The sequence below is a fragment of the Thalassophryne amazonica genome, chromosome 9 (genome assembly GCF_902500255.1).
Source record: "Thalassophryne amazonica chromosome 9, fThaAma1.1, whole genome shotgun sequence".
Taxonomy (NCBI): Eukaryota; Metazoa; Chordata; class Actinopteri; order Batrachoidiformes; family Batrachoididae; genus Thalassophryne; species Thalassophryne amazonica.
In genome coordinates this window covers 80,726,361-80,743,421 of record NC_047111.1, presented here as the reverse complement: position 1 = coordinate 80,743,421, position 17,061 = coordinate 80,726,361, and the positions used below count along the sequence as shown (strand labels likewise).

Here is a 17,061-nt window from a genome sequence, read left to right as displayed (position 1 = left end):
AAGCACATCTCAATTGTTTCATTTCAACTCCACTGTGGTGTACAGAAGCACAATGACATAAATTGTGCCATTATCCAAATACTTATGGATCTGTCTGTATATACTGTATGTATACAATGGTTTATATTCTAGACCAGCTCAAACCTTTAAAAAAAAACATCTTTTTATCCAGTGAATGATATGCACTTCCCTCATCTTTAAACATAGAAAATAAAATAAAAACAGACTGACCTCTGAAACTGCTTGTGAAGACTTGTTGGCCACTGGAGGCCGCTGTTGCTTGGTTCATTAATTTATAGTTCTAAATGGTAAATGGACTGCATTTATATAGCGCTTTTCCATCTGCATCAGACGCTCAAAGCGCTTTACAATTATGCCTCACATTCACCCCGATGTCAGGGGTGAATGTGAGGCATAATTGTGAGGTTGAATGTGAGGTTCTTTCTGATAACAAACAGAAGTGGGCAGAGTTATTCTCCACCAACCACAGTGTTGCTGTGATATTTTAGTTGTGATCAGACTTGGTGGTTGCTGTGTGTTCTGTCATTTTCTTGTGGAACTTCTTGTACTTTGTCTTCAAATCCCTCAACAGCAACACAGCCTCTTCATAGTCTTGTTTGTTCCCATGTATCCTGTGCAGAACACTGCCTGCACAGAAAGCAAAACGGGAAACATTCAAACGTAAAGTTTTGCTGCCATCCATCATGCCACAAATATTGCATACCTAAGGGGACGTCACTTATTGATGAATTACGTTTGATTTCTTTCAGCATTTCATCAACTCTTTCATCTGGCTTTCTTACTGATTTCAGAAGTGGAGCTTGTTTAATCTGCAAACAGAAATCATTCCTTTTGTTTGCGTTGCGATATTAACATGAGTACATGCTGTTGATTTGACAGCTTATTAAGTGCAGGTGTGAACATAGACAAACCCTGTTCCTTCTCTCTCCGTGTGGCGTCTGGATGCTATCATGCTTTGGTTTGGGGTCTCTATAAACAGTGTGTTGCTTCAGTGTGTGTTCCAGCATTTGAACAGCTGTTTGAGTTCCTGGTGGAAGAAAGAAAATCCCATCGGTTTGGGGGATTTCTATGACCAAAGTGCTTGGAGGAAGGCATAAATATAATGGTGGGCCAAATCTGCTCACCAACAGGCTCCACCACATCAGGATCTTGCTCTGCATCCATCAATGCTTTGAATTTTTCGGGAACGGAATCATCCCCCTTTTTTTCGGTAGCTTCTTCCTCCTCACATAGAGGATCAAAGTGATCAGTTTCCTGTCAGTGGAAACACATTCACTCAACCTCCGCTTTCTATTTCAGCTGTCAGACAGTAAAATCAAAAGATGTGGACGCACCTGAGTGTTCTCCCATTCTTCTTCGGGATGAAGTGATATGTTGTTGTTGGCAGTAATGAGAGGTGCTTTTATAGGTAATGGTCTCTTTAGCACCTTTGTCATATTTTCTTCCTCCTGAAAAAACAAAATGCCAGTTTGACAAGGAAATACAAGATTTTTTTGTGAGCCAACTCACTATTGGTCGGAGTCTACTAAGAGCTTTCTGCAGTTCTATAACAGCAACAACAGAATTATTGTATAATCACACTAGGTATGGAATATTCAGAGTAGACTTCTGACAAATTTGTTGGCTCTCAATTTTTCTGATTGATGTGATACAAGCAAACTTGTGGCAGTTGTTGCATAACTGCAAAACTTTGTGGAAACAGCTTTTGACTCCAACATTTATTGACCAAATATTGGCAACAAACACACTGCTCAAACTTTACAACCTTCCTGAGTGGCTTGCATCAAAGCAAATCTTTCCATATGCAACAGTATTCATTCATTTATTTTTTTTATACCCACTTAATTTATTGATATGGTTGAATGTTCTAAAAGGCATCTGAAGACCCATTTATTTATACACTCATATCATTTGGGTAACCTTGTATTTTTAGTTTCTTACTTACTTTTCTTTTGTCTTATTTGAATTGAATTTTAACTCTTACATTCATGTTTTTATTTCTATATAATGCTTATATTTTGTAATTATAGAAGAGCAATCTGAGATTTCTGACATCTGTCAATCCAGATCCAGATCACCTCTAAAATTCAGTGGAGTCTTCCATACCTTAATTATTAGGGCATGGAAGACTCCATGATAGGCCCATATATATTAGGGCCTAATATCTATCTGTGGTGCAAATTTGGTGAGGGTCCATGTTGATGCACTCCTTCAAAGCCTTGATCCAGAATCCAGATCTGGATCCGGGTCACCTCCAAAGCTTAATGGAGTCTTCCATTGCCTAATGGGCCATTTGCATCTGTGGTGCAAATTTGGTGACAATCCTTGCAGTAGTTTTGACGTAATCCTGCTAACAGTAATTCTTCAAAGTCGATATAAAGTGAAAAATTGAATTGAATTTAATGGATTCAGTTTGTTGTGAAAATGTTGTCAAAATGTTGTCAAACTCTGTGCAGTTGTTTCGACATAATCTTGCCAACAGACAGACAGATAGACAGACAAATAAATAAATAAATGCTGGTGATTTTATTATGCCCTTGGCAGATGAAATAAAATGCAGTTTTAGCAGTTACCTGCACTTTTATATAAAGCAATTTGTGACTGTTTCTGTGAAAAGTGCTTTAGAAATAAACTTGTTATTTACGCCAGTCATGGGTCCCAGCAGACACAGGGCGTGAGGCGGGGTACACCCTGGACAGGACACATAACAGTATTCATTCATTAATTTTCTACATCCGCTTATTAAGGTACACTGGGGTCGGGGCTGGATCTGCTGTGGCTACCCTGTACAATTCTGCAGTGGGATTTGGCACAAGTTTTACGCTGGATGCCCTTCGTGATACCACTCCAGTTTTACATGGAGAAACACACACAGCCCCTGATCTTCCAAAGAGGTCTCTGATCCAAGTACTAGCTAGGGCCCACTCTGCTTAGCTTTTGACATCTGATGGGATCAGGCTTACACAGAGCAGACTGGCTGCCTAGTTATTTAGTAACTGAAGATGAGTAAAAAGAAAAAGTTTTTAATGTGATGTAAAACCATATTGCTGGGTTAAAAGTGCAATAAACTACTGCTTAGGCCACAGCATCTCACACTGTGCAGTGGGTCACAGTTTGAACTCAACGTACATACCAGCAGAGAAACTTTAAACTTAATTTAAGACCTAAGCTTAACCACAACACGGCTATGCTATGTACAAATACAATTTTGTATTGTTAACGCAGCTACATACGGATAGCCATTTTGGTTTTGGAACCTCAATAATGGAGAATAAATCAAACCTTCCATTTGGGATCTGCTAACACCTTCAGTGGAAGTTTTACAGCTGCTGGTGTCTTCTTGTGTGTTATCGTTATCGCCAGTCTTTCATGGAGGTGCAAGTCAGCCATAGAGGGTGTCCTGTCTTGAAACAACAAAATGACGCTGAATTCAGAATTTAAAAAAATGTAGACACTCTCTCTGGAGGAGAATTACCGCTTCTCTGTGTGGTCAGTAGGTGGGAGTGAATATTGATTTTCATGAATCTTTGGGAAAAGAGCAGCAGCTAGCAGGGCTTCTTCTTCAGCAATCTGATGACAAAACACTCATAATGTATTGGAGACACATTTTTAAAAGAGTCTATGTTTGATTTATTTAAGCAAAATATGCAACACACCTTGTTGTCTGATAAATTCAGGAACTTCAGTTCTGGTAGTGGTAAGCTGGATTCTTTGCAGTTTTGATTTGTGTGACAGATGTGGATGAATGACTGTAGACATACACACACAAACACACATACACACACACACACACACACACACACACACGCTATATATTTAAGACAGATGTTTAAACACATGTAAAATATATACAACAAATCACCAATCCATTTCTTACTAGTGGAAATGCCAATTATAGATATCTGTAATTGAATTAAATGTAGTGAAATTTTACCGCTGACTTGTGTTCAAACTCAGTTTCAGATATCTGTAATTCAGTAAATTCTGTTACTTTTTACCTCCAAAATTCTCATCAAATCCTCATCAGAGTTTTGATTTGATTCAGCCCAGCCTGGAATGAAGCATGTAATGGAATAAATCAACATTTTTCTGACCATGTTGGAGAAGGAGGCCATGCATTCATGAATTATATTTCAAAAACAATAATTATGCTGTTTGATAGAAGTCTGCAGAAGTCCCAAACATGGTATTTTTCAGATGTGGTTCCCCTGCAGGTTTAAATACTTCAGTCTGCAAGTAGCAAAAGTTTTTTTTTTCTTCACTGAATTTGCAGGGCAATGCAATGTGCAGCTTTTCTCAACAAGTAACACTGTCACACAGTATCAGGCCAATCAGATGATGACCTTCTCGGGTTTGCAAGACTGTAGAAAACTCAAGAGGACAGTTTGTTATCATCAACCATCACGACTTCAAGAATTTTAAAATGTGTGTTTTCTTCTGTAGTCGACCTGTGAAAAAAAAGAACCCCCAATATATAAATAGTCAATATATAAATATATCAGCACTGAATTCACACAATCTGCACAAACTGTTCAAAACCATCTCAGGGAAGCTCATCTGCATGCTCATCATTGGGGTCTTGACCTGACTGCAGTTCATCGTTGTAACAGACTTCAGGTGGCAAATGCTCACATTTGATGGTGTCTGACTGCTGATCAACTCTATGTGAAGGAGATGTGTTGCACTGTGTGAAACAAATGGCAGTCACACCAGATAATGACTGGTTTTCTGACTCCCCTAGACCCCCTCCAAATAAAGCAAAACTTCACATTTCAGAATGGCCTTTTATTGTGGCCAGTCTAAGGCACACCTGTGCAATTATCATGCTGTCTAATCAGCATCTTGATATGCCACACCTGTGAGGTGGGATGGATTATCTTGGTTTATTATCCGGGCGCCGGACTGTGCGCCCGGAGAACAACTCCAGATGTAGAGATGCTGCCTTGAACTGCTCTGATTTGTGTTATTATTTCAAGAAAATTCCATGGCAAACTCTACAGTCACTCACAGCAGTATCATGAAAGCAACATACTAACAGGTGTGTTGGGTCGAGGTTTGACAACCCTAGATCAGGAGGAAGATGAGCAAAGTGATTTCCGGATAGATGAAAGACTTTAAGTTGAGAAAGTTGGTCGATGGGAACAATATCATCAGCTGTTAACAGTCTGTTATAGGATAAATCCAAAACCTGTGAAAACACAAATGACTCATTTACCCACTTTAAAGTGTTACAAATAAGATGCAGCAGGCCTAATGATGCAAGTCTCAAGCAAATTATGGCTGTAATAAAATTTTTAATTATCCAGAACAGCTGTGAAGAGGTTTGACAAAAAGGTTATTTATTATTATATTTCCATGTATAAAAAAGGGGAAAAAGTTATTCTCAAAGATTCAGGTAATACTGCTCAAGATGTAACATTTAGAGCACCATCATCTGGCTAATTGTTGTCACTGCATTAATAACTAGTGCAGAGCCTGTAGGAAGTTTGTACTGTATTCCTATAGATAATTGGGAGCTTGAGTAGATTTGTCATATATGCTCGTACGAGGCTGTGTTTGAAGGTGGGATGTACAAAGAGGTACATTTTACCTTACATAAGGTACTTATGTTATATAATATTATTGTTTGAATATAGCATTTTATATTGTTTTAAAAAATCCGTTTTGTTATAATTATATGAAAATAAAAGGATTCCTATAAAATAGGTTATTGGAAGAGAGTTAGACAAAATTAAACAGAACATTTAGAATATTAGAAACAGCAAATCCTCAGTACCCCACCTCCTGAACACAGTTTAAACTTGAACTCACAGAAAATATAAGAATTTATTCATCTTATGTGTTTACTGAAATATTGTACAACTAGTGGGTGTTAGCAGAAAACGAATTTTAGCTAACGTCTCCTCAGTGTTGTCAAGTTAAACTCAGTCGCAAGTAACACGGACAGCATGCATTTCACAGTAAAAGTATTTGCTGGGAAGCTTGCATTAAACATTTTATTGTGAAATGGTGCGAGCAACATAAACGATCTGATGTTTAACTTGATGTTTAAGCGAGCCACGCCATATCTTGGAAGTATGAATGTTATAATGTTAATCAAAATAAAGGTTTCAAAATAAAAGTTTTGAAAATGAATTCCCAAAATTTTCATAATTCTCAAGCTCTGCACTAGGTCACTTTGGCAAAGTGACCAATCCAAAGGCGAGAATTTGTGCTTCTGTGACTGGCCGCTTGGTGATAACACACTTGGGCTGTATGTTGTTTTATTGAAATCAGACGTTTTTTTGCTGTCTCTAACTTGCTTCTAACGGCCAGCTGACAACTATCATCGCCTGGAACGATGAGATTTATCCACCAAGCTGACCTAAAATGAACCATTGTACAAGAAACTGACTTTATTGACGAGTCTGACCCATTTGAATTGACCAAATTACATGTATTTGTACTGAATTCGGTGATGTTTTCACTGAGAAACGCCGCCCCTCAAGGTTAAATGCCTGGATGCCCGACCTTGAGAATAAAGGATAAAGGATGCACATCATCGCGCCATGTGCAAGCCATATCCGAAATCTGAGGTCGATCTGACAAATAGAGAGTGAGCCACATACACACACACACAGACACTTCTTGCTTTATAGATGATAATAATAATGATAACAAAAATAATATTTAAGTTTTAAAAGAGGCCAAATTTATTTCTAAATATTTTCTTTTCTATTTTATTTATAGTGCAGTGCATTTGCGACATCTTCCTAATCCCCCAGTTCTAAATAAAATCTTATGAAGTATTATTAATTTGGTGAAACGGCAATTCTAACAATTATGTCAAATTATGTCAGAGTCTGTGCTGTCTTACCTCAAGGTGAAGGAAGTTACCAGCATCAAAAGTCATGCTGTGAATCCATATGTTATATATGCAAAACTTCAAAGTATAACTTAAGCACAACTTAAAAGAATTAAGTACTTATATATGGAAATTTTTGAGTTGACTCAGTGAGCACTTTGGCAGGGGTGGTGGCCTAGTGGTTAGTGTGCTTGGCTTTGGTGAAGAAGGTTCCTGGTTCAAACCCCACACCTGCCACATTTCTCTATGTAATGTGGAGTTGTGTCAGGAAGGGCATCTGCTGTAAAACTCATGTCAGCTCAACATGCAGATCCACCTCGGATCTGCTTTGGTGACCCTGAGTGATAACCAAGGGAGCATCTGAAGGGACTTACTTTTACTTAATCAACACTTTAATTTAATTGTAATCATGAGGTACAAGTAGCATATAATCAAAACTTTTAAGTTCTGGAAACAATTGACTTTAAGTTTATGAACTCAAAAATATTATGGCAAATGATTACCTCAGTATTTTTTAGTTCTGCCAACTATTTTGGGTTTACAGGAATCAGGGCGAATCACGGTGAAACAGATCGACTGAGTGAACCACGAAAACATCAAGCTGACGTCGGGAGGGACACGCAGTCGGGCAGGCGTGAATGATCCTGCTGCAATGTTTTTGTGCACCCTTGTGCATGTGCACGAACACACTGCAAGCACACAGAGCGTGTGGAACCACATCACACCACAGCTGTCGAGATAAAAAAAAAAAAAATTAAAGCTGGAACGTGTGGAACCACATCGCACCACTGATGTGGAGATGAAAAAAACTACACACCATAAACAACACTGCAATGTCCAATATTTAATGCCTCTTATCAAGCGGACAATACAAGTATGATCCCTCTGTGCCTCTGTGTATGACCCATGGTCACAGACATACAGTAATGAAATGACATGAATGAAGCAGTGCACTTTCATTATGTCTTATTATGTCCAGCGGGTATATAAATAATTACTACAATCACCAGACATTAGTAGATTAGACATTGGTGTATAATTAGTGAAAATCACTGGGTTGATATAAATAATAAATAAAAGGGGACCCAATACAGAATCCTGCGGTTAAATAACCCTGGTTAAATAAAAAATAAATGCCACTTGCAGGAAACATTGCAAGGCCAGTGTACATATGGTCCTACTCTGGTCAGAGTGGAATCATATGCTCACTGTCAGTGTTAATTTAACACTTGTGATTTTACTGTGTAGGTATAATATACAAGAACATTTTTCATCACAAGCCATGAAAGTTGTGTAGCACTATTATGTATATTACATTAAGAGATTTATATCCGTGGTGGTCACAGTTACAATCAAACATGCCCAATGTTGAATATGTTGGAGGTCTTAGTGAAGTGACCCTGTGAACCAAGTTTCAAAATGATAAAGTCTTTGTCAAGATATCAGACATCTTGTGCCACATAGATGGACTGAAAGACAGGCAGACACACAAAGAGTCAAGCATGTCCTCAACCTGCTCTACCTTCACTCATACAGCTGAAGATGATTCTTACAGAATTCAGTTGTTCAATGATGTCAACTGTACACACTTCAGAAGGGTTATAAACGGAATGTAATCAAATTTGCAATAAGAAAATAGAACCTTTACTTTGGGACTCAAACAGGGAAACAATCTTATGTCAAAAAATATGTTGTTTTTTTAAACATATGCAGGTTGCAGTGGTTTCCCAGTAAAGGTGCATCTAAAGTATTGCCAGGTGGAGACTCTATCATTGTGTCAGAATCTTTTTTTAGTCCTGTTTTTTTGCTCCTCTGCCTTTCTACCTCAATTTCTTATTTTACTGTATTGTTACAAGTATTATTATTATTGCTTATCCTTGCACACGCTGTTTGATGCACATTTTCCACTACTCACACCCATCTTGTGTGTTTTTCTTAAGAGCTGACGTAACATGTGAATTTCTCCACTGTGAGCTCAATAAAGTCTTATCTTATCTTATCTTCTGTGGGCAACGAGGCAATGTCCAGCACCTAAAAAAAGTAGAATATATTCTGTTGGAAGTCTTATAAATGTATTACGTCTGGAGAACATGCAAATTGCTGTACATGAAACTGCTTGAGAATGCATGTCACAAGCACTGATATCAGATACATCAAATGGAAAATTAATTCAAAAAGAAATTAATGCACCATCCTGTTCCTACTTCATTTTAAATAACAATCTTTTCAGCATGAATTTAATTCCATTTGTACAGATAATGATTTGTAATGGTTTAACAGATAAAAAAAGATATATTTACCAAAGACTTGATTAAAACTTTTTGACTCGATGAATCAAACTCTGGCATTCTGCACTGACACACATTTTATCATTAAAACATACTTTCTCTTGTGTAATTAATCTATATTATAGTTTGTTGGTCTTTGCTTGCTTCAATGTAAGAAATTCACTGATGGTATATTTCAGGAAATCAAACAAACAAAATCAGTCACTGGCAAATTGCTCATCTGAATATTTCTTAAATAATTTATTGCCAACAATAGCGATCGGTATGTCACAGTAAGCTGGATTTGAGTTTCATGACTTTCAGTAAAAATGAATGAATGAATAAATAAATACTTCACATTGTACATGACAGGGAACAAATGTACAGGCAAAAATATTATGAAATGCAATGCTAAGTAAATGATCACACGAAGACACGATATACTGTACAAAGTACACCCACAGAATATACTGTGTACACACTTTATGTCTACATTAAAGATATATAAAACTGTATAATGTACCTAAAACCTTTTAAAAATAATGAAGCATTGGACTGGCAGACAGATAGCTAACATAGAAAGAAAGAAAGCCCACCTTCTTTCTTTTCTGCAAATGAATGTCCGAGCAGGAAAACATCTGGAAGAGCTGTCCATCACCAAAAATTTGGGAGGTTGCAATTTGTTTTTGGTTTGTATAAATTATTCTTTCGTCACGAAAATGCTTTTTAATAACTTTTTTTTTCCCCACAGCTCCGAATAAACAGCGCGCCAGTGTAGCAGCTCTGTGGTCTCGTTTCCATAGAAACTTGTAAGGCAACACCAGTTCCTCCCATCCACCAAGGGGCGGTATAGAGTTATCATTCTGGTAAAGGTAACCTTTCTTGCCACTGCGTGCTTTCTTTGTTTTTAATGTTTAATGTTCGTGACATTTGAAATTCATCATTAACATACTTGTTTTAAAGTATTATCGTACTGTAAGAGTTTAATGCTGCCCCATGTTTTGTATAGCGCATCTGGAAAGTATTCAAGGTGCTTCACTTTTCCACATTTTGATCTGAGCCAGTTTAGAGTTTCTTAGTGCGCATGCGCGGAGAGCTCCTTACACTTCCGGTTCACAGGTCAATGCATATAAACAGACTGCCGATGCCGTGTAGGCTGATAAGAAGACAGTGTTTTTGAAGCAACATAACAGGTTAAAGAGCCGAAAGAAGTCACGGTGTGGAAAGAAAACGGTATGTAATATTTCTAAAGTCAGCAGTTGAACCACGTCTGCTCCGTTCTATCACAAGCCACTTCCAGTGTTTGGAAACAAAGCAGCAAAATGATCACGCTGTGAACACTTTACTGTGCAAGACCTGTTTTGTTGTTGTTGTTGTTATGAAAGTATGTAGTTCTCACACTCTCCTTGGAACAACTAAACTGATTAAACTGTTGCATATATTTATGTTTAGTAAGCAAGTCCCTTCGGCTGCTCCCTTGTTTGCACTCGGGGTCGCCATAGCAAATCCAAGGTGGATCTGCATGTTGAATTGGCACACGTTTTACACCGGATGCTGCCCTTCCTGGCGCAACTCCGCATTACATGTGGAAATGTGGCAGGAGTGGGATTTGAACCAGGAACTTCTGAACTGAAACCAAGCACATTAACCACTTGGCACCACCCTGTTTAATGTTGTTAATTATGTAATGGTTATTTTTTCTCTTTGTACGAGGTCTGTTAGAAAAGTATCCGACCTTTTTATTTTTTGCAAAACCATATGGATTTAAATCACGTGTGATTGCATCAGCCAAGCTTGAACCTTCGTGCACATGCGTGAGTGTTTTCACGCCTGTCGGTTGCGTCATTCGCCTGTGAGCAGGCTTTGTGTGAGCAGTGGTCCACTCCTCTCGTCGGATTTTTATTGCGAATAAATGTCTGAACGATTTGGAGCTTTGCTGCATCAAATTTTCCCAGAAACTGTGAGAGACCTCCAGGTGGACACCATTCGGAAAATTCAGATGGCTTTCAGGGACGATTTTATGGGGATTACACAGATTAAGGAGTGCTCCAGCCGGTTTAAAGACCACCCACAGTGTCTGAGAGTGCGGCGCACTCCGAGTGCCAATCGACAGGCTGACACCCCGCTGAAACAACCAGATCATTTCCAGCGTGAAGGCTTTGTTGATCCGGGACGTCGTCTGACTTCCACAAAAATGGCAGAAGACGTGGACATCTGCACTTTTTCGGCACATTGAGACAGACGTGCGGAGGAATTCCGCACGTCGCGGTGGAGCCGCATGGCGCAAAGCAACGGCGTGATGAAGCCTCACAAGAATGTCGCAACCGACAGGCGTGAAAAAACTCATGCATGCGCACGAAGGTTCAAGCTTGGCTGATGCAATCACACGTGATTCAAATCCATATGGTTTTTGCAAAAAATAAAAAGGTCAGATACTTTTCTAACAGACCTTGTATGTATCAGCTTTTGTAAACTTATGTAAACACCATACTAGGTTATCATAAAGATAGCTTTTTCTTATTTTAATATATGTAAATAAAAAAAAGCAGATGAGAAATTAAAGCGTTTTATTGTCAATACATTGAGAGTCACATTTGTAACATTATGTCATTGAAATAAGGTGCTTCTTTCATCTTCAGACTAGAGGTCAAAAAATTTTATAATCCTGGTGTTTAGTGTAGTTACATTGTAAAAAGGTGCATTTTTGGGGGGGATTGACCACAAATGTAGGGTTGATGTAAAAGGGTTAAGAAAAATCTAATGTCCCCCCCCCCAAAGAAATGATGCACCGTGCCAAACTGCACATCCCTCCTCCAGCGTAGGCATTGATCAACAAACTGCTGCTGATGTTGCAAAGATGAGAAAAATTGCAAATGCCAGGATTCATGTTGAACGGGCTATTGGGAGGATGAAATGGGCCAGTTACTCTTGTTCCAGTCCTGGAAGACACTGTGTTTGTCTGTGCAGCACTTTGCAATCTGTTAACAAATGACAACATATGATTCCAAAAAATGGAGATATGTTTGTCATAAGAATATTATAGGATGAGCAATGCTATTAAAAGACATTCAGCCTTGCAATTTTGAAATGGCCAGGTTTCACTACATTGGCATTGGCCAGTTGACAGTAATGGAAAAGAAAATGTATTGGTGACTAAATGTGACTACAAGATACATTCATTAAAAATGGTCTTATTCCACAAAGTTTTGTCTTTTTGATATATTTCATATTTACTTGGCATACTGAATGTGACAGGTAGTGGTTTCTAGTCCAAGAGATATTTTGGAGCCCCTTTTCAATGCAACTCTTGAGTTAATGCTTTCTTATTAGCACCGTACACAAAGTCAGAAACATTTAATTCTCAGAAGTTTTATTTATTTATATGGTGATTGGGGGGAGAGATCTGCATGAAGATTTAGCAGATGAGACCATGGTCATCCGAACACCATCATTGTAATGTGTAATGATTATATTATTGGAATTCAAAATTGTAGTTGTACATGGGAATTTATAATACAGTTCTTAATCATTGACTGGCAAGCAAAGCAAAACGAGTGCAGCAGCCACTGACAACCTTCCCTGTCTTCTTCTTCATGAGAACACACCAAACTTTGTGTGGAAGCTTGTGTGTGTTCATAGAAGGGGTGCAGTCCTGTTTTTAAAAGCAGGACACAGAATCGAGATGGATGGTAACACTTCCTTCAGCCACTGTGAATTGAAGTGTGACTTGGCTTTTCCTTCTCTGTGGTCTGTAAGGAGCCTGTCTGCACGTCCCTCTCCTCTCCACTGATGAGATGATATGTCACAGGACATACATGGTGGCCAGTGATGGATTCCTTTCTCCTCTTCTGAATAAAATAAAAGTATATACTATAATAAAGACATTATTTGACTTCATTCTTTCATTCATTGCATGTCACACAGAAAGCGTGGGCAAATGTACATAATGTGTAAATACAAATGGAAATAGGAATAATGGATAAAATATAATTATAATCAAAATTAAATATTGAGACAGATTGAACATAAAGTTTATGCACTGCTGAGAACACTCATCACTCCTACATTTTAACAGCAGTCATCAGTTTTGCACCAGCAGCAAACTTTAACTTAAACTTGACTGAACTGGTCTAACAGTGCTGTCTGTTTAGAGTTAAGCTTCTCTTAATCACTTTGAATTAATTTCAACTGGAGTAACGACTGTTCTAAGCATGTCATGAACTTCATTTATGATAATATTTTGATTTTTGTTTGCAAGTTGATGAGCTTCCTACCCGTGTGTAGTTTTCTGGGTGACGTCAGCCAAGACACACATGCAGAAGGAAAATAAAACCTGTGATAACATTCATCATATACGAGGGCTGTCAATAAGTACCGGTCCTTTTTATTTTTTTCAAAAACTATATGGATTTCATTCATATGTTTTACGTCAGACATGCTTGAACCCTCGTGCGCATGCGTGAGTTTTTCCACGCCTGTCGGTGATGTCATTCGCCTGTGAGCACTCCTTGTGGGAGGGTCGTCCAGCCCCTCGTCGGAATTCCTTTTATCTGAGAAGTTGCTGAGAGACTGGCGCGTTGTTTGATCAAAATTTTTTCTAAACCTGTGAGACACATCGAAGTGGACACGGTTCGAAAAATTAAGCTGGTTTTCAGTGAAAATTTTAACAGCTGATGAGAGATTTTGAGGTGATTCTGTCGCTTTAAGGACTTTTTCACGGTGCTGAGACGTCGTGCAGCGCTCTCAGGCAGCGTCATCAGCCTGTTCAAGCTGAAAACCTCCACATTTCAGGCTCTATTGATCCAGGACGTCGTGAGAGAACAGAGAAGTTTCAGAAGAAGTCGGTTTCAGCATTTTTATCCGGATATTCCACTGTTAAAGGAGATTTTTTTTAATGAAAGACGTGTGGACGGATCCGCGCGTCGGGACGCAGCCGACGCGGTGCGGCGGCACAGGAATAACACCTCCGTGTTGATAACCATTTGTAAAATCCAGGCGGCTTTTGATGGCTTTCAGTGGAGTGAGTATATGAGAAATTGTTTAACAGGCAGGACATGTTCCAACTTGTCCTTAAGGCTTTCAACAGAGGTGTTTTCCTGTGGCGGAGCGTCGCGGCGGCTGCGTCCCGACGCGCGGACCCGTCCGCACGTCTTTCATTAAAAAAATCTCCTTTAACAGTGGAATATCCGGATAAAATGCTGAAACCGACTTCTTCTGAAACTTCTCTGTTCTCTCACGACGTCCTGGATCAATAGAGCCTGAAATGTGGAGGTTTTCAGCTTGAACAGGCTGACGACGACGCCTGAGAGCGCTGAGCGACGTCTCGCACCGTGAAAAGTCCTTAAAGCGACAGTATCACCTCAAAATCTCTCATCGGCCGTTAAAATTTTCACTGAAAACCAGCTTAATTTTTCGAACCGTGTCCACTTCGATGTGTCTCACAGGTTTAGAAAAATTTTGATCAAACAACGCGCCAGTCTCTCAGCAACTTCTCAGACAAAGGAATTCCGACGAGGGGCTGGACGACTCCTCCCACAAGGAGTGCTCACAGGCGAATGACGTCACCGACAGGCGTGGAAAAACTCACGCATGCGCACGAGGGTTCAAGCATGTCTGACGTAAAAACATATGAATGAAATCCATATAGTTTTTGAAAAAAATAAAAAGGACCGTAACTTTATTGACAGCCCTCGTATCTCTTACAATTGCACTAACTTACCGAGCGAACCGTTTGGGAGGTCGGCGAGTGGACTGAGTAAACTGATCTGCTCGGAGTTGGTTCTCCTCTTTTTCCATGGATTTTACCGGCACACTGAAGAACTGAGCACCGCACACTCTCCCCGTCGCTGATAAACCCCTTGCACAAAGAAACTGATGTAATCGTTCCCATTTCTACAGACAGACTTGACCATACTTCACCGCCATGACCCTGAGAATGCGCAATGTTTATATGCATTGACCTTTGAACTTACCCAGCAGCCACTGCGGCGCTGAAAACTCAAACCTGGCTGATCTACTACCTACATAGTGTGTAAATGCTTTATGCAACACTGTCTCATGATAGAACTGGAGCCTATAGTAACCAAACAACTTCCCAGGAAAATTTCAAGAAAATAGTGGATGTAGTGTAGGATTTTTTTTTCTTCTGAGAGTCAACAGAAAAACATTAAAATGTCCCAAAATTCATATTCCAATTAAATTAAAATTGCTTCCCCCCCCACCCACACACACACACACACTTTCAAATATAAATAAAAATGAATTAAATTTCCAAAAGAATTATTTGTTGGTGGTACCATTACCATCACATCCATTTATTTTAAAACATGTAGCTGTTTTTCATTATTTTTCAAAGGCTTAGGTGTTACATCTGGAGCTCTGGTACACCGAATTGAAGGATAAAGCCAATTACAGATGAATGTATATGTTAACATTTATTACAAGAAAAAAGACAACAATTGTATCTCTGTGGTACACAAGTTTGTTGAATAAGTGTTAGAGAATCTTGGAAAGAGGTAGAATCTTTGAATGTAACTGCACTACACCCTTGGCTGCTGACATTGAGGGTGTGGTTGGAACAAAGAAAAATATTGCAGAACCCTGGAAACAACATTGCAATGAGTTGTTTACAGCATTCAGGGCAGCATGTCAGAAGTGAAGTATGATATATTACCTACTTTAGATATATTATCATTTCTGTGCACGAGGTCTGGAAAGCTGTAGTTCATCCAGACAATGACAAGCCATGTGGTGCTGACATCTTAGTTATGGTTGCACAAGGGTGCTGTCATTACCGTCATCATGCAAGACATAGTTAACCTGACATATTTTTAATCACTTTGCTGCCAGTCACCAAAAGTAAAACAGGTCCTCTACCAAAGGCCTGGTAGTTTGACGGTTTGGCACAGTATCTTAGCTGTTCCTAGGATTTTCTAGGAAATTACTGTTGAAATAATTCCAGTAAATTACTTGCACATAGAGTCAATTTAAAGTTCTCTGTTCACCTACCCTGCATGTCTTTGGAGGAAGAACCCACACAAGCATGGGGAGAACATGAAAACCCTGCACAGAAAGGCCCAGGAGGGAAGCAATTCTATAACCTTCTTGTTGTGAGGCAACAGTGCTAACCACTAAGCCACTGTGCAACCAGGAACAGAACAGACATATATAAACAAATTAAATGAAACTGATCACCTCAAACATGAACTTGCATTTTCTATACCCTTTCTAAGTTTTTCCCTGATTTGGGGTTGTAAATTTAGTTCAATTCTTTGCTAATTTTAATATATATATATATATATATACGAGTATATAATATATAATACAAACTCGAATGATGTTGGCTGTGGTATTGGCATCACCATTTTCTATACACCATTATGTAGCAGTAGTAGTAATAGTGCAAAGGTTGAAGTTCATACATTGTGAGTTTGCGGCTGTTGGGTACAATTAGAAAAAATTGACAAAAATTTCTAGTCAGACTGCATGCAAGTGAGAATACTATTACACACTTGGATGGGTACATCATTTATTTTATCTCATAGTTTAGTGTTTGCAGTTTTTTTTGTGTTTGAAATACGAACTTTTTATGATGGATTCATCTGGAATAAAGGATCACTCAATCGAACGATCGTACATTCAATCAAATGATAGATAGATACATGTGTTATCCTGGTTTATAATGTAATATTTACATTCCATGTTTGTACTATGCATTATCTGCCGAATAAACAAATAAAAAATCAGATAGAAAAAGATGAACAAGAAGAAGCAAAAGGGACTAAAAGTGCTCCCTTTCATTAAGATGTCTTATATAAAGTTACAATAAAAGAAGAGATTTCTGTTCTTTTTAGCAATAGAATGTCGTCAGGACGATCTTTACATTCTATTCCATTAGGTGGCGGCAATGCTTAATTGTAGTTTCCAGAC

General features: G+C 38.7%; 1 protein-coding gene across 1 annotated transcript; it reads right to left on the bottom strand.

The window, feature by feature from the left end:
• Window positions 1–444: 444 nt before the first annotated feature.
• xrra1 (X-ray radiation resistance associated 1) lies at window positions 445–14,928 on the bottom strand. The gene is given in 14 exon segments (XM_034179086.1): window positions 445–648; window positions 725–830; window positions 933–1,048; window positions 1,146–1,278; window positions 1,356–1,469; window positions 3,304–3,421; window positions 3,475–3,536; window positions 3,538–3,591; window positions 3,678–3,770; window positions 4,340–4,469; window positions 5,058–5,209; window positions 6,878–6,943; window positions 8,419–8,512; window positions 14,852–14,928. Coding segments are annotated over 14 exon segments (1,458 nt in total). The 3' UTR covers window positions 445–505.
• Between the last annotated feature and the right edge of the window lie 2,133 nt (window positions 14,929–17,061).